Source organism: Onychomys torridus, chromosome 2 (assembly GCF_903995425.1).
Source record: "Onychomys torridus chromosome 2, mOncTor1.1, whole genome shotgun sequence".
Lineage (NCBI taxonomy): Eukaryota > Metazoa > Chordata > Mammalia > Rodentia > Cricetidae > Onychomys > Onychomys torridus.
Genome location: NC_050444.1, coordinates 123,359,424 through 123,386,432, shown reverse-complemented (window position 1 = coordinate 123,386,432; position 27,009 = coordinate 123,359,424). Strand labels below are relative to the sequence as shown.

The 27,009-nt window shown below is 52.1% G+C and overlaps 1 protein-coding gene across 1 annotated transcript in view; it reads left to right on the top strand.

Moving 5' to 3' along the window:
• Mroh7 (maestro heat like repeat family member 7) overlaps nucleotides 1-27,009 on the top strand; it is a 43,752-nt gene that overhangs the window by 10,678 nt on the left and 6,065 nt on the right. Inside the window, exons 2-19 of the mRNA XM_036178970.1 lie at nucleotides 613-677; nucleotides 3,450-3,530; nucleotides 4,645-4,724; nucleotides 4,942-5,071; nucleotides 6,987-7,082; nucleotides 7,709-7,813; nucleotides 7,950-8,085; nucleotides 10,649-10,761; nucleotides 11,509-11,685; nucleotides 12,031-12,185; nucleotides 14,322-14,460; nucleotides 14,669-14,859; nucleotides 19,193-19,330; nucleotides 21,938-22,052; nucleotides 23,051-23,191; nucleotides 23,844-24,020; nucleotides 24,482-24,637; nucleotides 25,232-25,354. Of these exons, the coding sequence (XP_036034863.1) occupies nucleotides 613-677; nucleotides 3,450-3,530; nucleotides 4,645-4,724; nucleotides 4,942-5,071; nucleotides 6,987-7,082; nucleotides 7,709-7,813; nucleotides 7,950-8,085; nucleotides 10,649-10,761; nucleotides 11,509-11,685; nucleotides 12,031-12,185; nucleotides 14,322-14,460; nucleotides 14,669-14,859; nucleotides 19,193-19,330; nucleotides 21,938-22,052; nucleotides 23,051-23,191; nucleotides 23,844-24,020; nucleotides 24,482-24,637; nucleotides 25,232-25,354 (2,318 nt within the window). The remainder of the gene's footprint in view (nucleotides 1-612; nucleotides 678-3,449; nucleotides 3,531-4,644; nucleotides 4,725-4,941; nucleotides 5,072-6,986; nucleotides 7,083-7,708; nucleotides 7,814-7,949; nucleotides 8,086-10,648; nucleotides 10,762-11,508; nucleotides 11,686-12,030; nucleotides 12,186-14,321; nucleotides 14,461-14,668; nucleotides 14,860-19,192; nucleotides 19,331-21,937; nucleotides 22,053-23,050; nucleotides 23,192-23,843; nucleotides 24,021-24,481; nucleotides 24,638-25,231; nucleotides 25,355-27,009) is intronic.

Genomic DNA, 27,009 nt, shown 5'->3' with positions numbered 1-27,009 from the left:
GAGAATGGGTGGGGGTTGACCTAATTACTGGGAATAGGGACCTATAGGAAAGGACAGGGCTCTTTCACCCAAAACAAGGTAAGGGATATGGGCTGAGAAAACAGCAATCAGCCACTGTAACAAGCCCTGAAGGACAGGAGCAAGCTATTCTGGGGAGGGGGGGGATCGACACATGTGCTTTCTCTTATCCTGAGGGCCAGGAGAGGCCTCTGAGAGGGGCGGCAGGCAAGGTGAGGCCTAAAAATGGGTTCCCTGGGGAACAGCAGCTGGAGTAGAGAAAATCACCTGACCACGAGCTTGCCTGGACCTGGACAGAGGCCAGTATAGACAGAGCCAGGGATGGAGGAGAGAGCAGGGAGATAGAGCTGGGGAGGTGGACCGGGACATTGACCAGGCAGGGCCACAATGGCAAAATCAATGACATGGAGTATCACAGAAGGCTTCTAGGGAGGGTCCGTGGCACGAGCTAATTTACATTTTTCCAAGCTTTGTTGGTCTGGAGAGAGAGAGTGAGGATTGGAGGGGCCCACTGGGGAGGCGAGATAGGAATATGGCATCCTGAGAGCACCATGCTCTACTTTTCCCCTCCCTCTCTGAACCTGTGATGTGCAGGAACCTCTGAAGATGTGAAGGTCAACACGCCAGAGAAGAGGGAGGATGAGAACAAAACAGCTCAGGTATGCCCATACCCATGCCCATGCCCTCCCTCTTCCCCCCTTCCCCTCCCCTCCCCAGCCTGCCCTCCTTGCCTCATCCCCTTCTTTTCAGGTGGAGGTGTTTGTTTTCTTTTCGAGACAGGGTTTCTCTGTGTAGCTTTGCGCCTTTCCTGGAACTCACTCTGTAGTCCAGGCTGGCCTCGAACTCACAGACATCCGCCTGGCTCTGCCTCCCGAGTGCTGGGATTGAAGGCGTGCGCCGCTCAGCTGGTCTAGAACTTGATGTGTAGACTAGGCTGGCTTGTAGCAATCCTCCTGTCTCTGCCTCCGGAGTGGTGAGACACCAGGTATCACACCCAGTCCAGGGTTGGCCCCGCCCACCCCTTTGCGACTTCTCTTCTCCCTCCTGGGAACTGTGTGCTGTCTCAAGTTCTGAGTGGCCACCAGCTCCTCCACCGGAGTTTCTTTGTGCCGCTGTGACCAAAAGACCTGACAGAAACAGTTTAAGGGAGAGAAGGTTTATTTTGGCGCAGAGATTCAGAGGGTTTCCAGCGGTCACGTGGTGGGGGGGACAGCTCCATTTATGGCAGTGGGAGTGTGTGGCAGATACGACACATCCAGAAGACCGGGACACAGTGATAGTGAGGCAGCAAGTGGACCGTATCCCCTGCACCCTTGCCCCAGTGACTGACTTCTACCCAGGCCCTACCTCCTAAAGCCCCCACAGCCTCCCCTCCCTCGTCACCAGCTGCGGACAGAGCACTCCAAACCCAAGCGTGAGGAAGACAGCCTCTCCCACTAGAGCCTTCCACAGGCCAGAATCTGAGCCTTCGAAGTCAGAGCAGTGCTCAGCATATAGTAGGTTCTAAATGAAAGCCTTTAACAACGGAACGACTTGTGGGAGGGGCTCTGGAAGGAACAGAAAGGCTAGAAATAGTTTACTGAGTAAGTAACCAGGCCTAAGCCACATCTGGGCTGTGCAGCCGAAAAGGCCAGGCCAGTAGGGTGAGCGTGACACAAATGTGGATGTGGTGGGATGGGTCTGGGGTCAGGAGCAGTCTCCTCCTCTATAGAACGGGCCTAGTGAAGTTGAAGTGAGGACCTTCCAGACCCAAGCTCAGTGCTGGTACAGGGAAGGCAGTCACCGCCATCATTCAGTGACTTGCCAGGCCCTACAATGTGCAGGATGCTAATTCTAACTCCAAGCACAGAAAAGCAACCTGATATTTCAGTCCGGGGAAATAGACATTTTCCCTTATTCTTGAATAAGCCTGAATGTCCACTCATGTGAGCAGCCTTCTCTGAATATTCATCCAAAATTGATACCCTTCTCCCTTTCCAAACTAAGATTAATAACCCAAGCAGTTTAGTTCAGTCCACTGCTGGGGAGGGGTAAGGATTTGCAGGGTTACCTTCTCCAGGCTGCAGTTTGATGAGACTCAGCTGGGTGGTTCCTCCTCTCTACATTGTACAGACAGATCTCTTGGGGGAATGAGACTTGCCAGGCTCCCTCTCTACATGGGCTCATCCCTCCTTAGTTTAACCTGGGTTTCCTTCCAGCGTGGCGTCTGGGTTCCAGAAAGGAAAAGCATGCCCTGGAACAAACTCTTGACATACGTTCCTTTACAACAGTCTGAGTCAGAGCGCAAGGAGGTTCTGTCCATTGATGGGACAAGTCGAAAAGAACCTGTGGCCATTAACCTTCCATAGTCTGCAGCAGATCAAGGCGTCTTTTTTCCATCACTGTGGAATGTGAGGCTATTCATTTCCTCCTTAAGATGATGGGAATCAGTGGGTTGACACAGGCTAACGTGCCCCATCTCTCGGGTAGCAGGATGCCTTAATCTGACTGGAATTTACCAAAAGGCGTAGGAGAAGTGTTATTGATGGTAGAATTTCAGGTTAAGGTGTATGGACCCTTTCCATCCTTCTTCAGTTGATTGGAGAGGGAGGGGTGCTTACTGCCCCTCACATCTGATCTTCCAAATGCATACTTCAGGAGCCATCTTCCCATCCCACCATCAAGGCTTTTCACTAATCTTCATCTTCCCAGATAACCCCTGCAAAAACATGTCCCTTCTCTTGGGCTGTGATAGTTTTAGTTGTCAGTTTGGCATAACCAAGAATCATCCGGGAAGAGAGTCTCAGAGAGAGTGTCTAGACCATGTGTATACGTCTGTGAGGGATAATCTTGATTACATCATTTGAGTACCTGCCCATTGTGGGTAGCATCATTCTCTAGGCAGGGATCCTGGACTGTCCTGAGAGGGGGTGGGGAGGAGCTAGGCACTTGACTGCACAGATTCTTTGCTCTCTGCTCCTTGTCTATGGATGTCATGTGACCACTAGTCTAAAATGTCTGTCCTGTGGCTTCACCATCACCATGAACTGTACCCTGAACTGTGAGCCAGGATAAACCCTTTCTCCCTTAAGTTGCTTTTGTCGGGGTATTTATACTAGTTTATTTACCTTGGTTTCTTTGAGATAGGATCTCCCTGTGTAGCTCTGGCAGTCTTGGAACTCACTCTGTAGACCAGGCTGTCCTCACAGAGATGTGCCTGCCTCTGCCTCCCGAGGGCTGAGATTAAAGGCATGCGCCACTCTGCCGGGTTTTGTTGGAGTATTTTATCACAGCAATGGAAACCAAACCTAGACCTGGGCCAATGCCGGCGTTGGGAGGTTGGGGAAGAGCTGTGTGCTGGATAGCTAGAGGGTGCTGTACATGCTGCCCAGATGGATGGCGGGACTCAGGGAAAGTCTCACTCTGTGGTTCTGCTTCCCACGGCCCTGAAGGCAGAGAACATCATCCCTTTCCAGAAGAATCAAGATGAGATGGAAAAGACGGAAAAGGAGACAACAATGAAGATGATGATGGTACGGGAGCCACAGGCGGGCGGGACTGTGGTACTGGGTGGAATTCCTGAGTCCGCCAATCGGGGAGACGGTTGGAGTGAGCTGGCAAGAGGGCAGGAGCAGGAGGCAGGCCTCTTGAGCTTGAGGCTAAGTTCTACCCACCTTTTACTGTCTCCACCTGCCAAGAGGGAGTATGAACAAGCTATTTTCCCTCTCTGAGCCTCACTCTTCCCATCTCACAAATGGGTGAGATTATGATTGTAGCTTTGCTTGTGGGAGGACACGACCCATTAGCTAGTCCATTGTGAAGTCTGTGCAGCCGAGAGCAGTTGTTATCGACCCTCAGAGACCCCTCCTGATGGGCAACTTAAGAGGGTTCCCGAAAGCAGCCTCCTCTTAACTACCCATTCGGATGAACTGGGCACCACTTACCACGGAGGCTTACACAGTTACATTTGGCCTTGGGGTCCTTAAAGAGAGAAGGGGGTTAGGGGGCCTAGCTCAGACAGCAGTGTTGGCCTCATAAGATAGAGTTCCTGAGTTCGAACCCCAGAACACACATGAAAAGCAGGCATGGTGACACACATTTATAATCTCAGTACTGAGGAAACATACATGCACTCTGGCCAATCAGACCAGCCTAAGTGACCGGCTCTGGATCCCAGTGAGAACCCTTGCCTCAAAAACCAAGGTGTGTAGCTCCCGAAGAATGGTACCCCTGGCCTCTGCATACATGTGCACAGGAACACACACACACACACACACACACACACACACACACACACACACACACCCCTGCCCATATGCAAGGCATAAAAAGAGAAAGTTTCTCCCTCTGATCCTTAACTTTAACTGACATTGATTGAACACCTACTGTGTGCAGGTGTTAGATGAAAGGTGACACGCAGGAGGATGTTTGAGGAGTTTGACTGGGCAGCTTCCAGTGGCCAAGCCTGGTGCTTCTTACTTGGGTCAGTTCCATGGCTTAGCTGTCAGTCACCGGAAGGGCACCATGAGAACCATCCTTACTGAGCGCTGCACATGGGACGTACAAATCAGGGTGCTGCATGACCTGCTGTCTGAGCCTGGGTGTCAGTCACAGCTGGCCCTCACTGGCTCTGTGCTCCCTATCCAGAAGCAGATTCAGGAGGAACCCCTGGATTCCCTTTTGAGCCCTACCCGCCGGCAAGCCATGGAGATCCTGACGCAGCTGAGGTATCTGCTGCTCTCATCTCTTCCAAGCTCTGCCCCCTCTCCCATGCCTCGTCCATTCTGAGCCTTTCCCTCTCCCCCTGCCGGTCCCCACCTCCACACCCTTGCTGGAATCTCATCGTATCCCAGGTGGCCTAGCTGAGTCAGATACCCTCTTCCCCACTGCATCCTTGCCCTGCCCCCCTCACTCCACACCCTGCATCCCCTCTTTCTCTCTCAGTCACACCAAGCCTATCCTGAATGTGCGGGAGAGGGTGGAGCTGGTGAGCACCTGTGTGCGGAGTGTCTTCTCACTGCCCTCAGTGCAGGCCATGCAGGAAAAAGACGAGGCCAAGGCAGAAGTCATCCAGGTGAGCTGGGCCCTCCTGGTGGGTCTTTAGTTTGGGGGACATCTCCAGAAGGGATGCATAGGGGCTTTCTATAGATTTCTATGAACTATTGCAGTCATGGATCCCTAGGAGGGCTCTGTCCATGTGTAAGCCCCGTCCTGGATCAGGGCGGTAGACAGAGGCTGCAAAGTCATTGGAAGGGGCCAGGATTGGAGGGTAGGGCTGAGGACTGGGCCAATGGAAGAGGATTGGGGAAAACTGGGCAGAGACCTGGGGGAACAGCATCTTAAAGGGGCGAGCATCATTAAGCCTCTGCAGAGTTATTCCTAGAGGTACCAGTGGGGGCGGGGCTTAGCTGCAGGATGCAAGGAGAACTAGGGTTGGGAGGTTGAGTGAGAGGGAGTTCAGCTCTTCAGCCAGCCTTTCTCTCAGCAGGCACTCACCACATCCCTCTCCACATCACGATGGTAGTTTTGCAGCAGTGTGAGGGTGGAAAAGATGAACACTATCCAAGAATCAGTTAAATGCAAAATCTCAGGGGGTGGTCAGTGCTTATAAGCATAAATTATGGGGTACTAAAGAGAGTATGGAGCCGGACGGTGGTGGCGCACACGTATAATCCCAGCACTCAGGAGGCAGAGGCAGGCGGATCTTTGTGAGTTCGAGGCCAGCCTGGTCTACAGAGCGAGATCCAGGACAGGCGCAAAGCTTCACAGAGACACCCTGTCTCGAAAAACCAAAACCAAAACCAAAACCAACCAACCAACCAACCTAACAAACAAACAAACAAACAAACAAACAAACAAACATCAAATAAAGAGTATGGGTGAGGGACATGGCCTAGGGAGAATAGGGGATGTGATTCCCTGAAAGCGGGTGGCATAACGAACCTGTACAGAACCCATGCCAACTGCCGGGACAAGAGGCCGTGTGACTGGAGCCTGAAGGGTGAGACGGGAACTCTGAGAAGAGAGCTTATAACAGTAGGAGTCAGACCACACAGACAGGTAGCCTCTGGGTTGTATTCTGGTTGATTCTCAAGTTGGTACCCTGAGAGAATCCAAAATAATGGGCCAGAATCCTTGCTGTGGAAAGAACCGGCAGCCCTCTTGTAGTTATGAGTATTGCCAGCAGAGGGCAGTGGTACCTAAGGAGCAGCAGCATGGGCAGGAAGGAGGAGGCAGTTAGCTGGAGGGCTGGCTTGGTGGTTGTAATCCTAAGGGCCACTGGCTCTAGAGTGCAATCAGGAAGCTGGAACAATGACAACCCAGGGGATAGACTTGGGGAGCCAGCAGAAGGAGAGCAGGCAAGAAAGAGTTCCCAGGGCAGTTTGATCCCACCACTCGGCTTTGCCTGAGCTCACAAAGCAATTTCAAGACTGTAGTATGGGCAAATGATGAGGAACCCGGGCAGGGGAGAGATGGCTTCCCTACCGGTCACCTGCAGATCGAGGTGGGTCTAGAATTAACAGTTCAGCCAAGAGGCAGAGCCCTTTGGAGAGGGTAAGAGCCAGATGGGCCTGGCAGCTCTCCAGCCCTAACAGTCTTGGGAGAGCTGGTCTGTGGTACCCTTTGTTCCCTGCTGTGTGACCTTGGACAAGTGTTCCTGGATTTGTAAAATGAGAAAAACAATCTAAAGAGAAAAGTGGTGGAGGAAGCTCAAATTACCAGGCACTTGTCTGGCTCGTACCAGGCAGTGAATGCCAGGCCTCTGCTCCGCCACCGCCCCCTTGGAGGGTGGGTAGGAAGGTCGGAAGTACGGGGACTCCAATCTGTTGCAGAGAGGAAGTACTTTGCCCAATATTGTATATTAGTTGAGGTACAGAGATGAGGCAGCTTCTATGAGTCCAAGTGCACCCTCCTCCTCCGGGACCCACCCATCGGGGCTGGCAGCCAGGCTGGGAGCCCCCGCAGCTCTGTCCTCCTTCTGTCTACAGACGCTCTACCACCAGACCTTAGACTCCTTGCAGAAACTGCTCAATGCCCTCTTTATGGAAGACCCTACCCCTGCTGGACTGAAGAGCATTTTGGAGGTGCAGGGCATGGGGAGGGAGGGGGAGGCAGCGGGAAATAGGAAAACAGCTCAGTAGATGTGGGAGGTGGACCCCAAAGGCATGGCTTGACTTTCAGGATATCATCTTGAACCAGTGTGCTCCTTCCCTGTCAGATTTTATGCCATTTTATTCAGTTTTTGGTGATACTGGGGATTGGACCTAAGCTCTCACACCTCCTAGGCAAGCTCTACCACCGAGCTACACCCCTAGCCCTTTTTAAAACTTTTAATCTGTAGACCTGTCTCAGTGAGTCGCCCAGTGTGGCCTTGAACCTTCGATCCTCTTGTCTCCACCTCCTGAGTGGCTGGGGTCCCAGGCCTGGACCTCTGCCCTTTCAGTCTGCTATGTCCTTTTAGCCAGCCCTTGTGGCTCCTGCCTTTGCCTCACCCCCTTCTCCATCCTTATCCCTGTCTCTTTCCCGTTCATCTCTCCTCACTGACTCCTCTCCCTTCCTCTGGTCTGAGTCCTTTTCTCAGCTCAAACCCCATCTGTCACTGGGACAAATTGCCTTCTCATTCCGGAAAATTCTTGTAGATTATTGGCTTACCCATCGGACAGCAGAGGCTGGCATCCAATGGCGACAGAGTCTCTCCCTTATCCCACAGCCTCTAGGGCCCTGGATGAACTCTGGGAAGGCTCATGAGCGAGCACGGGCTGTGAACAGCAACGTCTCTGTGTTGAACCAAACGCTTGTGACCCTGCCTTTCTTCGTGAGTGTTCCCGGAGGGGTGGACACGCTGGTGACCCTTCTCAGCTGATCTGCTGCTGTCAGGGTAGACCATCTGGGTCTGCTTACTCTGCATTGTGTAGCTACAGACTCCCTCCCTGTGGTTATGACACTAACAGATGTCCTCGGGGTTCCCAGCACTGGGTCTGCTGCTGGGGAGGCTCCTTCTTCGTATTGGGGATCCTGATGAAGAGATCGGCCGGGAGGCTCTGGACGGCATCACTATCCTCTACACTATCCTGGATCTCCAGAAACGTATGGCCCACGTCAGGTCCCTGGCAGCTGTACAGCTGGGGAGGGGAGCATGGTGGTACAATTGGGCAGCTGGAAGCAGGTAGCAAGGGTCAGGTCAGGATTGGGAGCTGATGTGAAATCCTCATCTCCGTGGAACCAGGGGCAGACACACAACGTAGCCTTTATTTCTAATGTTTTGTGTTAGAGACAGGCTCTTACTATATAGCTGGAGCTGGTCCCCAACTTTTAATCCTCCTTCCTTAGCCCCTCAAGTACTGGGACCAAAGGCATGTACTGCCCTGTCTAGACAGCAAATCTACCTTGATGGAAGCTACTCTTCATTAGCTGAGCTTTTCGATATTGATCCAGCCTTAATTTCTCCTTCCCATGGTACTACGGGTACCTAGGCATGATGGATGTCTTCTCAGTCTGTCTATCTGTCCTACTAGGCTGTAGGACTAAGAGGGGAGGGCAGGGTCCTCTGTTCTCTAGCATAGCTGTCTCCCGAGTGCTGGGATCAAAGGCATGCACCACAGCAGAGCAAGGCGGATCTCCGTGAGTTCGAGGCCAGCCTGGTCTCTAGAGCAAGTTCCAGGACAGGCTCCAAAGCTACACAGAGAAACCCTGTCTCGAAAAACAAACAAACAAATGAAGAAAAAAGAGAAAAAAAAAAAAAAAAAGAGACCGGCTCAGGGCTCCATGTTATAGGTGCTTGTCACATAGAGCTTTCTTCTCCCCATGTCCCGCCACCTTCTGGGATCTATCTGGGGTCTCTGCTCTTTCTCATTTCGAGCATTTGGGGCAATGTTTCTTGAGAGATTCCTGCACTGACCTGGGGCCATTCATGACTCTTAAATGGTGGGTGAAAGGTAGTCTACAATATTGACCAGCCCTAGGATTGGGATAGTATAGATCAAAAGGAGGCTGTCAGAGGTTGCTGGAAATGTTGAACATCCAGTTTAATTTAATTACACAGTGAATCATTTTTAAGGTATTTGAGTATGATCTGTCTTGCTGAAATTCAGGTTGAGCTGAGTGCCCTGTGTTCTTTGGGAGAGCCCCAGGCCACTGGCACTCTGGAGGAGGGGGCCCTTAGCGTGGGTTGGCAATCTGTGGAGAGTGCGAGGCTAGAGCAGAGCTGGCTCTGGCTGGCCACAGGACACCAGTTCCTTCTGTTGGCAGAACGTGCTCTATACACTCACACTGCCCCAGTGACCCTTTCTCGTGCCCAGGCCTTTGTGTAGATTGAATGGATCCAGGAAGGACCCAGGCCTGGCTCTGATGAGGGCATAGTCCCTAAATGTGTTTCCTCCTCCAGAAGACCCAGAGGCCCTCTGTGCCAGGCTCTGCTCTAGTTCCGAGGACACAGCCTGGAAAAGAGATTCATTAAGCATGCCTCCCTTTTGCTTACCTCCTCGTTGCCAGGAGACAGAGAATAGGCAAAAATAAACAAGCAAAGCCCCGAGTCAGTCAGACACAAAGCCCCGAGGAAACAAAAGCAGCAGAGAGACTAGAAGAGGCTCAAGTTCTCAAATGGTGTCAGCTGGGCTGATGGCGCAGGCTGGCAATCCCAGCACTGGGTGGAAAGGGTGAGGCCATCCTGGACTAGACACCCTGCCTCTGAAAATGCACGAAATGGACGAGCTATATATCTCAGTGCTCAGGGGATGGAAGCAGGGGGATCAGGAGTCAAGCCATCCTCAGCCGCAATGAGAGTTGGAGGCCAGCCTGGATTATGTGAGCCCCTGGGTCTCAACAAAGCCAAGCAAAAGCAACACTAAGCCAACCAAATAAAAAGACCGCCCGAACACAGAAACAGCTCAAACCAAAAGAAAGTATTGCAAAGCTATGGGTATTCGATGGTTAGAGAGCGTATGAGTTGGAGGCTAGCCTGGTCTACATAGTAATTCCAGACCAGCCAGGGCCACATGGTGAGGCCCTATCTTAGAAACAAAACAAACAAACAAACAAAAAATCAGGGGTAAGGGGCATGGAAGAAAAGCCATTGGCTGCTAGAATAGCAATAACAAAACGAAACATAATGCTTTGGGCTGAAGCAGCAGGGACTCTCGCACACTGATAGGGCTGGGATATGATCTCGCAGGTCTCAGGAGGGTGTGCCTGTGCCTACTGTGTGAGTCCGTGATTTCTGTCCTGGCCTGTCCCCGGCACAGGCGACAATCTGTTCACCAGGAGACATGCTATCTGTTCACAGCAGCACTGTGCAGGAGGGCCGGAAGCAGCCTAGAGGTGCATGTCAAGTAATGAGAGCGAGGGCCAGATGCTGCAGGGCAGAGCCAGACCTGAGGGATAATGCTATGGGAGTCCATTTATTAAAGGTTCAAAAGCAAGGGACGGACTCTACCTAGGAGTTCAGAAACCAGGACAGCGGTTGCCCTGGGTGCTGAGAAGGGGTCAGAGGAGGGGTTTCTGGGGGGATGGTTGGGTTGTTTCTTGACTTGAGTACCTGCTGCCTGCACATGTTCACGATGTGAAAAATGGACTGTGCAGATGGTGTGGGCTTGACACACAGTTGAAAGCCATGGTCGAGTCAGGGTTCCTCAGAAGGTGTCTCCCCTCGTAGGGACCAAGGACAAGGAAGAGACCAACAAGAAGGAGCTGTATGAGAACAACAAGCGCTTCCTAGGGCCCTACAACCCTGTCAGCCCGTGCCAGAACATTCTGCGTGTCATTGCGGTGACTACCGGCGGTCCAGGCTCCCAGGCCAGGACGGGAGGGAAAGGGGGTTGCCACTAGAAACCTTCTCCAGCTGCATAGCCTTTCTGGGTGTCCGCCATGTTCTAGCCTCTCCATCTGTGGGTCATGACCCCTCACTGGGGTGTGTGTGTGTCGCATATCAGATACCCTATATATTAGGTAGTCGCATTCCAGCTCCTAACGGTAGCAAAGTTACACTTATGAAGTAGCAATGAAATAATGTTATGGTTGGGGTCACCACAACATAAGGAATCGTGTTAAAGGGTCGAAGCATTAGGGAGTTTGAAAACCACTGTTCTTGTCCATGACTACCTTCTTCCTGGTGCGTGACAGCCAGTTCTGGGTGCAAGGACCACATCATTTCTGCTTGTTTTCCTCCCCTTCCACTTCCTCTCTCTCTCTCTCTCTCTCTCTCTCTCTCTCTCTCTCTCTCTCTCTCCTTTTAAAAATGGAGACTTGTTATCTTTCTAAGACTACTCTCGAACCCCTGGGTTCATGTAATCCTCCTGCCTCAGCCTCCCAAGTAGCTTGGGCTACAGGAGCACCTTGGTGCCTGGCTGTCCCTCTGAGCTCCTCTCCAATGGGTCTAACATTCAGGCATTGGAGAATGCGCAAGGTGCTTGGCACCAACCTTCTTTTGGAGTTGGGTGGAGTCTATGCCTCTCTATGTGTCTCAGGGGATCTGCCCTGCTCAGCAGTGTCAAGACTTCTGCACTTATATTTCAGGAATTTGGAGACTTCCTGGGGCCCCAGCAGGTAAAGGACCTGCTGCTAGCAGCCTTGGAAGGCCTGAAAGACATCTCAGAGGCTCAGGGGAAGGACTCCGGGGAGATGATGCAGCTGGCCTCGGAGGTCACGCTCAGTTCAGTGCTGGAGTGGTACCGCCACAGGGCGCTGGAGGTGGTAAGGCCTCTTGGAGGCAGAGGCTGGGATATCAGGCCTGGGGGAGTCCCCTGACCCCAGGATCCTGCTTCTCCTGGAATAGCCTGCCTGCATGTGGACAGGGTTGGAGCTGAGCACTGGGATAGATGGTTTGGTAGGAGTCGGGAGGTCAGTAAGGGGGTCTGGGGGAGCAGCAGGCCCCTGAACCTTTCTTCCCATGTCTCTCCTGTACTGTGCCCCCTCCCCTGGCTTTTGGTCCCCTCTTGTTACTCTACCCTATGCCCTTCTCCCATCTACCCATGCTCCTCATTCCCCTCTCTGCTTCTCCAATGGGCCTTCCTTCCATCTGCTCATGGCGACCTCCAGATCCCAGAAATCCTGCAGGGCATCTACATGCAACTGAGCCACATCCAGGAGCCAAGGGCACGTGAGGTGGCCCTGCTGCCCATCTCCTTCCTGGCCAGCTCCTTCATGACAGAGGTTGTGGTGGCCCTGCTCATGTGTCCCCTCCCACTGGACAGGTACCGAGCAAGGAGGCTTCAATCCTCTATCTCTCAAAGGGTTGAGGCAGCCCCGTCCTGGGATAAGACACTCTTCCTGTCCAGAGAAGCCCTGCTCCTACACAGTCTGTGGTAATGACAGCCAGGAAGTCCTTCCTGAGCACCACTGGATCTGTACTGAAAATCCAGTCTCTCGTTCCCAACTCAGCCCTGTTCTACAGATGTTGTGAGGCTCAGGAGATATATCCTGGCCTCCACACCCACTGAGGCATTGCTAGAGTGAGGCTGTATGCTCAGATACAACTGATCCAAAGCCCAGAGTTCTTTCTTCAATGGTAGCTGCTGGTCTCGGGTAGCTCAAGTGCCCTCTCTGGTCTTCAGCTTTCTCATAGGAAAAACTGTTCCACAGTGTGAGTGAGCAGAAGGCGGCTTTCTGCTTGCTGCCTCCATGGAGGTCCTTATTGGGGTTGGAGAGGAGCCTAGCCAGATGGTGACAAGTGACAAGTCTTGCTTCCTTTAGCCTGTTGGACAAGCCCATCCATCCCTTCTTTAAATGACTGAAACAGGGAAGGGACTACGTAGCATGGATGTTTCTGAATAAATGTGGAAGCACATGCAGAACTGTGCAAGAGGGGTGTGTGCTGATAGGGACCGGTCAGTCACAGAGTCAAGATCAGTGGGGACCCTGAGGGCCAGCTATACTACCTGAGAAGCTAGCTATTACTGCATTGCCCACCAGGGGGAGCTTCTCTCTCTCTCTCTCTCTCTCTCTCTCTCTCTCTCTCTCTCTCTCTCTCTCTCTCTCTCTCTCTCTCACACACACACACACACACACACACACACACACACACACGGGGCGGGTCGGTTGGGGACACAGGGAGAAGAGGGAGAGGATGGGGTGTTTATTCCATATTCTAGGCTAGCCACAAACTCATGGCAATCCTCCTGCCTCCTACTTTCAGGTACTGGGATTATATTAGGGCCTTTTCCTTTCTCTTCTTTCCTTGTTGCAGTGCTGGGCATCAAATCCAGGGCCATGCTATGAAAGTGCCCTAGCACTGAGCTACAGCCCCAAGGGGTTCCTTTTGTGCTCCACTAACAGTCACTAGATTAGCAGGGCTGCCCATGACCTGATAGTGACAGCCCCTCATTACTTATTCCCTGTATGCTTCCCAGGTGAAACTTGGCTATGAGGGTAGGGGACCCTGGGGACTCAGAGGAACCAGAATCTCCTACACGAGCCTTGTCTTCTGTGTCTCTTCAGAGACTAGTCCAGCTGCCAGGGTCACAGTCCCTGGGAAGCCCGATGCTCTAGCTGTCCCATTGGTTCCTATAGATAATTGATAGCTCCTCCTAATCCAGATGTTATGTACCAAGCAGCCACCAACATGACCATTTTTATCATAAGCAACGTTGCCTAGCAACGTAGTTGAAATACTACCTTATTGGGTTTCCAGGGTAACAGAGCTGGGAAATGAGTGGAAGGTTCAGATGCTCCTGCATTCAGGCAAAAGGGTTTCATTAACCCTTTAGCTCACTGTCAACTGCCCACAGCAGGAACATCCCCTGCTGCTGCTGCTGCTCTTCCTGCTTGGGTGGCTTCCTGACAAGGACCTGGAGTTGGGCTTCCTGGGAGTCTGAGATAAGGGCAAGATTGGGGCCCCTAAAGGCTCTGTGACCTCCACCCCCACTCCTAGGAGGCAGCTCAGAGACGTCAGATTTGGTCACATCTTGCCTCTGCAGCTCACTAGCAGCAGCATCCTGGACTGGTGGTTTTACCCCCTTGAGCCTCTATTCCGCCTCTGTAAAATGGAAATAATGCCCTCTTGTGGAGGGGGAGAAGTCAGTGACTTTGAGCATTCCCTAGTGTCTGCATCTGTATCCTCAGAGATTTGCTTAGTGCCTGGTGCACAATGCCCTCTCTAATGAGTGTTTGCTGAGTAGTACATTACCTGAGGATAAAGCACCTGGTCTGAGACCTGGAAATGAGGTTCTCCATCACTGTCAGGCCCCTGCCTCATGGAGAATGTTTTCAGGACCACTCCTGTGGGCGTGCTCATGGATACCATTTTGTTGGCACTGCATCCCAGCCCGGAAACGGTTTGCATCAGGTGGCCCCTGCCCTAGGCACCACTGACTATCCTATTTCCTCCTTAGCAACGGGGCAGAGATGTGGAGGCAGTTGATCCTTCGAAAACCCAGCTGTGATGTCCGGGACCTGCTGGATCTGCTCCTGACTACCCTGAAGGAGAAGCCTGTTACCAAGAAGGGCCGGGCCTCTATTGTGCCCCTGGCGGTGAGGACTAGACACCTGCCTGCCTTCCTTCCCTTCTACCCCACGCAGCACACCTGCCAAAGCGGGGGTGGGGGGTGGGGGCGGGGTAGCTTTTTCTAGGCTAGATTAGAGAACCAGTCCCAGTCTCTCAGAGCAATAAGCTAGGCTTCAGCCAGCAGTGCTGGGAGGAAGGACTGGGTCAAGCCACTGGCCTCCCCTCCATCCCTAGGCAGCCAGTGGCCTGTGTGAGCTCCTGTCCGTCAACAGCTGTGTGGGCCGTGTGAGGCGCATCTACCCTCAGCTGCTCCTGGCTCTGCTCATTCAGGTCCATTATCACATTGGCCTCCACCTGCCCAGCCGTGTGGCTCCTCGAAAGGATGCCAAGGATGACACACCGCCTTTTGTCTTTGTACCTGTACGGTAGGCTCCATCATCTCTCCACTCTGCTGTCCTTGTGGTGAGGAGGGCTACCTATCCAGCAAGGGCCCCCCAAACATCTTAGTCATAGTCATTAATTCTAGCACTAGAAGAGGAAGTGGAGCATACCTTTGTTTTGGGAAACAGGCTCTCATGTTGTCCAGGCTGGCCCCAAGCTTGCTATGAGGACGATCTTGATCTTCCGATCCTCTGTCTCCATCTCCCAGTCACTGGGATTATAGGCATGCTCCACTCTGCCCAGTTTATTTGGTCCTAGGGGTCAAACCTAGGGCTTTGTTCATGCTGGACAAGCATTCCCTACCCACTGGGCTTCCTCCCCAGACACTAGAAACACGATGTCACTGGAGTCACCCTTCTGTTCCATGGCTGGTTCCGAATCCCTTCTCTGGTCCCCACCACTCTGCTCAATGCACGGTGGTGTGAGGGGATCGATTGTCTGAGGACCTTGACCTCCACCATCCCCAGAGGGCTTGCTCGAATTGGAGTGTGTCACAGACCCACCAGTTCTTAGTTATGAACTGGAATATAATGTATGCACACGGGGGCATTAAAATCAACTCTCTTTTTCCTATTCATACCCCAGATACCTTCCCAGAAGACAAGAACTTTTTTTCATGCCCTTTCAGGGGTAGTCAGTGTAGATGAGCACATGGGTTTATAGTCTGTTTTCACAGGTGCTAGCCCATGACACAGGTGCACATCTGCTCTTACCATGTATCAAGTCTTGGAAGCCTTCATACATACAGCTGCCTCGTTATTTTTAGCAATTGCAGGGCATCCTTATGTACAGAAGTCTGGTCACCATAGTGTGTACAGCCCTCTCCTGTGATTATTTTATGGGCTTTTTTTCTGTCATTCAAAAAGTTAGATATTTTACATGTTGTGTTCATCAGCTTCCCTTCCTCATCTTTTGTGAATTGCCCTTACAGAAGCATGTTTAGAAGGACAAAGGACAAGTTGTGTGTGGCTGGAGGCCTTTGATGCAGAGCTATCTATCATCATTTATGCTCTTTTTTGGGGGGATAACTAACCTTTTGGCTGCTCCCCAAGAGATGGGTGGCTGATTTCTGCCTCATGGTCATGAGAACTAATAGCCTCATCCCCACTAGAGAGACACCTGCCATCTCTGGGCCCTCTTGCATCTCTCTCTGTGCTCACTGGGGCTGTTAGTTTCCTGGGAAACAGCGGGAGAGGAAGGGGTACCCCAGCCACAGTGGGGGAAGCACAGACGGAGCCATCTTTTCCTGGAAGTGAAGGGCAGTTCACTTTATTCACAACACAGGATAGCCCACCCTACCCATAGACAACCCACCCTAACCACAGCACAGGGTACCCCACCCTACCCATAGACAACCCACCCTAACCACAGCACAGGGTACCCCACCCTACCCATGGACAACTCACCCTAACCACAGCACAGGGTACCCCACCCTACCCATGGACAACTCACCCTAACCACAGCACAGGGTACCCCACCCTACCCGTAGACAACCCACCCTAACCACAGCACAGGGTAGCCCACCCTACCCATAGACAACCCACCCTAACCACAGTACAGGATAGCCCACCCTACCCATAGACAACCCACCCTAACCACAGCACAGGATAGCCCACCCTACCCATAGACAACCCACCCTAACCACAGCACAGGGTAGCCCACCCTACCCATAGACAACCCACCCTAACCACAGTACAGGATAGCCCACCCTACCCATAGACAACCCACCCTAACCACAGTACAGGATAGCCCACCCTACCCATAGACAACCCACCCTAACCACAGCACAGGGTAGCCCACCCTACCCATAGACAACCCACCCTAACCACAGTACAGGGTAGCCTACCCTACCCATAGACAACCCACCCTAACCACAGTACAGGGTAGCCCACCCTACCCATAGACAACCCACCCTAACCACAGTACAGGGTAGCCCACCCTACCCATAGACAACCCACCCTAACCACAGTACAGGATAGCCTACCCTACCCGTAGACAACCCACCCTAAGCGCAGCACAAGATAGCCCACCCCACCTACAGCATGGTGACAGCCCACCCCACCTACAGCATGGTGACAGCCCACCCCACCTACAGCATGGTGACAGCCCACCCCACCTACAGCATGGTGACAGCCCACCCCACCTACAGTACAGCCACAGCCTGAGGGGTGGTAGCTAACGGAGGCAACTGCCAGTCAGATGGGACCAAAGAGCCCCAAAATAGTGTCTGGATGAAGGAACTGAAGAGTGCTCCCAAAGATACATCCACCTGGAGCCTGTGGCTGTGACTTGATTTGGAAGAGCGGTCTTTAAGGATATAGTTACTCTAAAGACGTTGAGATGATGTTGTCCTGAGTTAACTGGGTGGGCCCTGAATTCTATGCCAAGGTGCTTGTGAGAAGAGGAGACAGCCAGAAGGTGGCTTTCGAGGAAGCTGGTGCATGAAGGGAAAGGCTTCCTTTTAGTATCTTCAAGGGAGCACAGCCCTGCCAACACCTTGAATCTGGGTTCTGGCCTCTAGGAGCTCTGGTTTCCACACTGAAGTGCTATTTCTTAAACAAATGCGTACATAAAAAACAGCAGCCAGTTCTGGGGATTGATTGTAAAATGCTGTGGTTTTGTCTTTATTTTTGGTACTGGGTATTGAGCCCCAGGCCTTGCGTGCTCCAAAGCACTCTATCACATGCCCAGCCTTTGCCTTTTGTGAGACAGGGTCTTGCTTGGTTGCTTTGGCTGTCCTTGACTTTGGGATTCTTCTGCCTCTCCCCTCTGAGTGCTGGGATTGTGGCTGTCTGCCATCATGTCTGGTTGAAAAGTTGTCTTGAATCCTCAGAACTAATAGTTCTGAGTACCAGGGGAGTTATGTCTACAAGGACACTATGAACTCTTCAAGCAAATGTTTAAGTTTCTGGGAAACAATTCCATACATTATCTTATTTTAACAGGTTTTTGTTTTGTTTTGTTTTTTCAAGACAGGGTTTCTCTGTGTAGCTTTGGAGCCTGTCCTGGAACTCACTCTGTAGACCAGGCTGGCCTCGAATTCACAGAGATCCACCTGCCTCTGCCTCCTGAGGGCTGGGATTAAAGGTGAGCACCACCACAGCCCTGCTATTTTAATAGTTTATAATCACAGTTTTGAGCCTGTGATATTTCTGTCAATGACAGGATGAATCTATTGATGATGTGTTTACCCTCTAGAGGTGGTGGGACCTGAGAGGACGGAGCTGATAAATGAGGCAGGCTAAAGTCTCATGCAATAGCCAACATTATTCAGAGCTCTGGACAGTTTATACTCTGGGGGTTAAGAGAGGTCACTTAGGTAAAGTTCTTGAGACTTCAAGCTGTATACAATCACAAGGACAAGCCGCACGTGGCAAAGCCATGTTTTTCCACAGGGGCGTATAAAGGATAGTTTAAACATTTACTTGACTAGCAACAGCAAGCAACAATGAGTAATCCGAAGCAAACTTCCACTCCTGTACCTGGGAGGAGCATGAAAATACCTTCCAGGAACAATTCTGTGTTTTGAAGAAACTGCGGTCATTAGACTCGTTTTCTTACATGCACCCAGAGTCTCACGCGACTCCATTCTTGGACTGTGTCCCGACAATGGTGGTTCCCCTAAGCCTGGAGAAGAGCCCAGTGTGTAGCTGGCAGCATCATGTGAGCTAGAATAAGTACACGCCGTGATGCTCACACATGGCCACCAGCTCTTGAGGTCTTTCTCAGAATGCATCCCATCAGTATATGGCCAGTGACTTCCCACCTACAGTGACAACAGCCTGGGCTAGACCTCCATTTGGTTAACAGGTGGCAGCCTCCCAAGCTCCCTGAGCTCACTTGGAACCCTCTGAGTTCTGCCCAGCTCCCTGGGCGTAACAACTCCCAGGATCTTCTACTAGGCATGCACATGGGAGAGAGACCTTCCTGAAGGGTTCCGAGGCAAAAGGACTAGGGCCCTGGCAGCAGATCGAGTGCCCAGGAGAGCAGAGAGGACTTTCCCACAGGCTGCTGCCAAGATAGCCATGGCCTGATGGGGAGTGGAGAAGGGAAGAGGCCAGACGTGGGAGAGGAAGCTAAGGAAGCTCGGCCAGCCAGCTCCTCCAGGAAGCAAGGCCCCTGAGAAAGAGGGAAGGGTGGAAAGGGGACTTCGCTTCGCTTTCCTCTCATGTTCTGAAAGCGACGTGTTACCTGTAAGGAGTCGTTGTCTGTGGATCCAGTGCACGCTGCTAACAGTGTGGTAGAGAGGAAGCTTGGGGGGATGGATAGCGGCCTTGGCACACGGGCACAGGAGCCTTTACCCACTTGTCTTGGCAGCTGGATGGTGAAGGTGGTGAAAACCCTGCTCCTGAGGATGGGCTGTTCTTACGAGTCGGCGTTTCTGGAGGAGCAGGGTGGCTGGGAGTTCATGGGCCAGGCAGAGAACCACCACCGGGGAGTGTCCCTGCTGGCAAGGTGAGGTGCAGTTCCTCAGCGGGGTAGGGTGGGACAGGGCGGACCCCTCAGACAGACCCAAGCTCGCATCCCCGAGCAACAGCGTTTGTTCCTCTCTCATCCCTTCCCTGCAGCTTGGGGATGCTGTCGTCCTAGCAGGGGGACAACACCCGCATGAACGATGGCATTCACTCTTGGGAGGCGAACTTGGCCCCCAATGGTTCCTTGAATTTGTAGATCCCTGGAATGGTGTAGTTAGCTCCCTCTTGTGGCTTGGTGAGATGGCTCAATGGGTAGAGGGGCTTGCCGCCAAGGCTGAATACCTGAGTTCAATTCCCTGGACCCACATGACGGAAGGCAAAACCCAGCTCCTATTAGTTGTCCTCTGACCTCCGCGTGTGCACCGTGGCATGCACACCCACTCACATATACATGCACACAAAATAAACTGAAAAAGGAAAAATAGTTTATTTCAAAGCTCCCTTCTTTAGCCTAGCGTGATAGTGCCTGCTTTTAATCCCAGCACTCAGGAGGCAGAGACAGGCAGATCTCTAAGAGTTCAAGGCCAGCCTGGTCTACACAGTGAGTTCCAGGACAGCCTGGTCTACATAGGGAGATCGTGTCTCAAACAAACAAAACAAATTTCTCTTCCTTTCCAAGCTGTGATTTTTGCTCTTGCACTAACACAGCTATGGTGGGGTAATAGAGCCCTTTGAGAATGTGGCCATGGAGGTGGGACTGCCTGAATTTGAACCTTAGCAGCTTCCCAGCTGGAACACCTCTGTATGATGCCCCACTTTGACCTCTATCCTGTGATTAATAGGGAAATGCTGGGCTGGAGAGATGGCTCAGCAGTTAAGAGCACTGGTTGTTCTTCCAGAGGTCCTGAGTTCAATTCCCAGCAACCACATGGTGGCTCACAACCATCTGTAATGAGATCTGGTGCCCTCTTCTGGCCTATAGGCATACTTACAGACAGAACACTGTATACATAATAAATAAATCTGTAAAAAAGAAAGAAAGAAAGAAAGAAAGAAAGAAAGAAAGAAAGAAAGAAAGAAAGAAAGAAAGGAAGGAAGGAAGGAAGAAAGATTTATTAAAAAAAAATTAGGGACATGCTAGAAAGACTTGCCTCTGGAGCTGGAGTTTAAGTTCAGGCTAGGGCAACAGCAGTATAGGCCGGGCGGTGGTGGTGTACGCTTTTAATTCCAGCGCTCGGGAGGCAGAGGCAGGCGGATCTCTGTGAGTTCAAGGCCAGCGTGGGCTACAGAGCTAGTCCAGGACAGGCACCAGAACTACAAGGAGAAACCCTGTCTCAAAAAACCAACCAACCAACCAAACAACCAACCAAACAAACAAACAAAAATGTGAGAGAGAGAGAGAGAGAGAGAGAGAGAGAGAGAGAGAGACAGAGAGAGAGAGAGACAGAGAGAGAGAGAGAAAACGAGAGGGTACACAGGCTACTATTATGGAGACTGGTGCAGGCCAGGGATTACCTGTGTGTGTGTTTTGCACAGGAACACATCTGAGTCATTTACCCAAGGCCGCACGGCTAGGAAGTAGTAGAGTGATTTGCCCTGTGCCCTCTGCCAAGTCTCTTTCCCACCCTGGGCCGTCCCACACGGGCCCAGACGAGTGCTTCCTCTCCAAACACACACCCCCTTCCCTGCCTACAGAGGGCATCTTGACTCCTGTGCTGGTGCTACAAGAGGCTCCCTTGGGGTTCAGCACACACTTACGCCATGGAGCGTTAATGTTCTCCAGGCACCATGCAAAAAGGGCATGGACAGCTCCCTTTAGGTTCTTACCAGCACCAAAGAAACAGTACTATGACTACCTCGGGGTTAAACAGGAGGAAAGGGAGGCCCAGAGATGTTAAGTGCCTGTCCCCAATCACACAGCAAATGCTGGGGTCAGGATTTGAACCCAGACTCTTGGAGCTTCAATTCCGTACATGACAGATACTCTCCTAGATTCAGTGACCATGGAGAACAGTGCGTTGTCCTCACAGGAGCGCTAACATCAGGTCCCCTGGGCGGGCAGCACTCTGCCCTGTGTTCCCACCTCAATGGGTCTAGGCTAGGGTCCTGAGAATGTTGCCCTCAGGCAGTTTCCATGTGGTGCTGATGCTGGCTGTGTTTGGAGCAGGAACTTGGGGGCACAGCTCTGCTACTTCCCAGCTCTGAGAGCTGAGCCAGCGCCACCCAGAGCCTTAATTCCCTCTGGAAACTGGGGCTATTCAAAGCAGCCTGTTTGGAAGGGTGGTGTGGGGAACCCGTGGAATGACAAGGCTGGAGGCTGGCTGCCGCTGGCTGGTCGCAGTGAGTGAAATCTCACACCTCCTTCCTTCTGCCCTGGCCTCCTGCACAGTCCTGGGAGGGCTTCCGCTTGTCCATCTTACTGATTTGCCCTGTGCCCTCTGCCAAGTCTCCTTCTCACCCTGGGCTTCATTTCCCCACCTGTATAAAGAAGCAGCTAAGTACAACTGACTCGGAGCTATCATCCAGGTGGAAAGGCTGAGGTCCCAGAACCGAGGTGACACTGGCTGGCCAGGGTCTGGAGTGTCACTGTTACACCTCCAGCAGCAGGCCTGGTGGGACTGGGAGCCTGAGGGTCTGCCCTCCCTAGGGCCATGGTGAACTACTCATGTCAGGAGCTATGTCGGATCCTCTACCTGCTCATCCCGCTCTTGGAGAGAGGTGACGAGAAACACAAGATCACGGGCACCGCCTTCTTTGTGGAGGTATTCCTGGGGACCTGGGGACCCGGGGAGGGTTGTTCAGGACCTTGAATCACATCATGGTCATTTCCCCTGGGGAACAGCACTTTACAGTTTTCGAAGCCTTCCCAGGATCTTCATTTCTCTTCGATATGAAGGTCCCACAAGTCTCTCTCTTGTGTCTCCTCCTCTGCACTCCTGTACCCCACTCTTCCAGACTCTCCAAAAGCTCCAGGCACCCACTAACCTTTGCTGGGCACCACCATGTGTCAGGCACCAGAGATACAAATGTGACCTTGACCCCACCGTGGCCTTGAGTTCTCAGCGTGGCAGGGAAGACAGAGAACATCCTAGTTATAATGTGGGGTGCCATCCTAGTTATAATGTGGGGTGCCATCGTGTGGCTTACATTAAGCTGGGTAGTCATGGGAAAGCAGGAGACTGGAGGGAGGGGCATAGTCAGCGAAAGTGCGGCAGGAAGTGCCAGGCAGGTCCAGGAGACAAGTCAGGGGTCAGGAAGTCCTTTCCCGGCCTCAGAAGGGCAATGCACACTCACAGCAATCCTGGTGTTTATTGAACACTTACTATCCTCCCAGCTTGCTCTCCGAGCTTTACACTCATTGACTCATTTCATCCTCCCTCAAATTCCGTCACTTAGATCCTAGTTCATGGCTGAACTAGAGGCACAGTCTCCTTCCCAAGGCCCAAATGGCAGGTCCAGAATTCAAATCCAGACTTGCTGGAAGATGGCTGGCTAGTAAGAATGTGGGCAGCAGCGTGAACAAAGAATGGAGGAGGCCAGCGAGGCAGGCGGGAGGCAGGGGCCAGGTGATGTGGAGGCACAAGAGAGACAACTTTAGCTAGCGCTCCCGTTAGGTCCTGATGCCTACTAGGTGGAAAGCGCTAGCAGCTGTCAGTTTTCCAAGTCCACAGCTCCAGGTGGAGGCAGATCCTGGGAGTCCTAGGGAGACAGCGGGCTGTGTACCCCTCCGCTCAGGAGTCAGTCATGTTTGCTCTGTCAGCTGTTCCACATGGAGCAGGTGTGCCGCATCCCTGAGGAGTACTCCCTGGGGCGGATGGCCGAAGGTCTGAGCCACCGTGACCCCATCATGAAGGTGCTGTCCATCCGGGGCCTGGTCATCCTGGCCCGTAGGTCTGAGAAGGTGAGTAGTGGGTTGAGGGAAGCCCAGCTCTGCCAGGCCCTGGGCTGGAGGGAGGGCGGGCTCATCTGTCGGTCTATCAGATGCTGGTGGCTGGAATCAGAGCCTGTGTCTGCCTACCCTCAGCGGTCCCATCTATAAAATGGATCTGCCAACACAATCCCTATGTATTATGTTCTTTTTCAATACTTCCTGATCCAGATTTTTGCACAATGTCCCTATAGGCAATGTGTAGATAGGAAGGGATGGCAGTCATTATTCCTACCTTGTGGGTCAGGAAACTGAAGTCTAGCAGGGTGATATAAGCTTAGCATTGTAGAAACTGCCTATTTTTCTCTACTAGGTACTGTTGAAGCTTGTGACATGGCTTGGAAGAAGGGACAGGACATAGACTCAGAAAGCTAACTTGTGATATAGGGTGTCATCCACCTGGGGCCAGAGGAGGGAATAAGCTGGAAGGGATTCAGCAACCCGGCAGGAAGGAATCAAGGCCACCAAAGAGGGCTTTAGGGAACAGCCAGGGAGGGAGTTCAGAAGAGGTGGCCAGGTACAGGCAGGGCCTAGAGTTCAGAAGAGGTGAAAACAGGGCTAGGCTACCTCGTTCTTCTGTGAATGGCCCAGGCAGAACCCCCTCCTCCATGCTCCTGTCCCACAGAAGGCCAAGGTGCAGGCCCTGCTGCCCTCCATGGTCAAGTGCCTGAAGAACATGGATGGTGCACTGGTGGTGGAGGCTGTCCATGACCTCAACACTATCTTCAAGGGGCAGGGCAGGAAGCTGGATGGCTCAGTCTATGTGGAGATGCTGCAGACCCTCCTGCCTCACTTCAGTGATGTAAGGCACTGGGAGGGGGGAAGGGTGGGAAGAGGAGGTCAGTCACTACCTGGGGTTGCAATATCTCCCATCTACCCCACCACACTGGGGGCTGGGCAGAGCTGATCCAGATTAGAGGAAGGGGCACCTTGACCCAAATGCTTTTCCAGAAGGAAGTTCTTTTGCGATCAGTTTTCCTGGGGAAGAAGGTTGGCCTAACGGGGGACCATTTTTGGCTGTCCCACTGAGAGGGACATTTTCCCAGTTGACACAAAGGCATCTTTGTGGGACCTGGCTGAGAAGAATGGTGAGCATCAAGCCTTGACCCAGTGAGGAGGGAGCTGGCCCATGTCAGCCCCACCATGGGGCCTGGGCTCTTCTCTGTCTTTGTGCCAAGAAGGTTCTACCAATGAGGGATAAGAAGGCCAAGGAGCCTCCTTCTGGGTGACAGGCCCCTCCCCTGAGCCTCCTGTTTGTCCCAGGAAAGAGAAGAGGTCCGAGTCCCCTGCATCAATGTATATGGAAAAGTGGTTCAGAAGCTTCGGGTGCCCCGCACCCAAGCCTTGAAGGAGCAGCTGACCAGCACGCTGTTGCCCTTGCTTCTCATCACTCAGGAGGGCAACACCAAGGTGGGCCAGGTGAGAGCAGGCACAGGCATCTGGTCCTGAAGGGGCATCTCCTTTACAGACCCAAGCCAGGACTGAGGCCAGTCCATGGAAAGCCGTTACTATATCCAGCCAGGTGTGTTTTCTAGAGGCATCTTGGACAGAATTGCCCCTCCAAACAGCTAACTTCCCTTGTGACTTCCTTCTCTTCCTATCATTTTTATTTATTAATTTGCAATACTGAGGATTAAGCCTTTCTTAGGCTTCATGCATGCAAGGCCAGCACTCTACCACTGGGCTACATCCACAATGCTTCCCTTTCAAACAGGACTTGGTTTTCCAAACTCCAACTAAAAGACTGTGTGTGATGTATGAGTATGGGCACACATGCCACAGTGTGCACATGGAGGTTGAAGAACCACGCTGTGGAGCTGATTCTCTCCCTCCTACTTTTAAATGGGTTCTGGGAATTGAACTCAGGTTGCCAGGCTTGAGTGGTAAGCACCTTTACCCACTGAGCCGTCTCATCAGCCCCCAAATCTAGTTGTTACATGTACTCCCCCCCGCCCGGAGGTCTGCTGTCCTGGAATTGCACACTGCTGGTAATTTCTCCCTCTTGATCTACAGAAATGTGTGAAGACCCTGTTCCGCTGTTCTTGCTTCATGGAGTGGGATTTGCCAAAGAGGGCTTACAGCCAGAAGCCCTGGGACAACCATCTACAGACAGTGGCCAAAATTTGCAAGTATCTTGTGAGTGCTTCCTGTATGATTACTGATTCTTCACGAGGGTGTTGGAGGCCAGGAGTCATCCTTTGCACTTCCTTTGTTTCCATCGACTCTTGAACACTCATCTCCATCTCTGACTCCTCCCCCTCTAGAGTCTGCCCCCCATCTGAATCACTGGATACCTCCAATGGCCATCAAGCTGTTGGAGCTATGTCTATCTATATCATCTGTCTATTTCTATCATCTGTCTATCTATATCATTTATCTGTCTGTCTGTCTGTCTATCTATCTATTATGTATACATCATCCATCCATCATCTACCTATCTATCTATCTATCTATCTATCTATCATCTATCTATATCTATCTGCACTCTCTCTGTACTCCTCTGTCTGTCTGTCTGTCTGTCTTTCTCTCTGTGTGTATGTGTGTGTGTGTGTGGGGGGGCTAGGGACCAAACTTGTGACCTGTGACCTCCTGCATGCTAAGCAAGGGCTCTACCACTGAGTTACAGCTTCAGCCTATCTGTATTGTATCTTCTGCCTTTTCTTTTCCTCTTTTAAATTTTTTGAGACATGGTTTTACTATGTGTCTCATCCTGGCCTGGAACTCACTATGTGGCCCAGGCTGGCCTTGAACTCACAGTGACTTGTCTCAGCTTCCTGAGTGCTGGGATTAAAGGTGTGTGCCACCAAACCTGGCCTTTTGGCTTCCGTTTCTGCAATACCCCCCCACCCCTGCAGTGTTTCTAGTGACGGGTGTCTTGTGGGTATGCCCACAGGGTGGGGATGCTGGGGGTAAGGGTTCTGGGTGTTGGAAATGCTGAGCAATGCTGATGATGCTCACCATGACCCTGCAGATTTACAGTGGTCTCAGAGGGCTAGATCTCTGTGCTGAGGAATGACATTTGTGGTCACGCTTTCTCAGACCTCCTTTCTCAGTGATCTCTGTGAATAGCTAAGCAGGGAGTAAGCCACACACATGCTGTGAAGGTGTCACTGAGGGTCATGGAACATCTGGGGAGGTGTGCCATCTAGCCCCACTCTCTCTTCCCTGTTGTCGTGGGGCATATAGGAGGGAGTCCTGATGGCATCTGCCTTGTGGAGGGGAGAGGAGGGAGCAGGTAGCAGATCAGGAAGTGGAGCTGTGGTATGGTTTGTGCGTTCTCAGACAACCCTGTACCAACTTTTCCAAACTGGCACCAGGGGTCAGCTCACTTGTTGGTTTTTTTATTGTTGAGGCAGGGTCTGACTGTGTTGTTCAGGCTGACCTTGAACTCTTAAGAGTTGAGTGATCCTCTTGTCTTAGCTTCCTGGACAGCTGGAGCCACAGGTATGTGCCCCTGGCATAGCTGAGGTTAGATCTTTATACGTTGGAATCCATCTGTGACTGGGTCCCAGGCCTGGTAAAAAGGGACATGACCTTGGCCCAGGCAGCCTGGGAACGAACCCTTCCCATCTGAAGTGAGATCTGTGGGGTTCCCAGTGCCCCCACCCAACACAAATGTCCAAAGAAAAAATGGTTGTAAGACTGAGTCACTGCTAACAGCGACACTTGAGCTCAAGGGCCCCCACGATCAGCACCTACTGTTATTACTATCGCTTTACAGAGGGACAAGAAAGCGTGAAAGAAATGTTTGCTAAGACCATTAATTCACATGCCTGCAGTGGCTGATCACA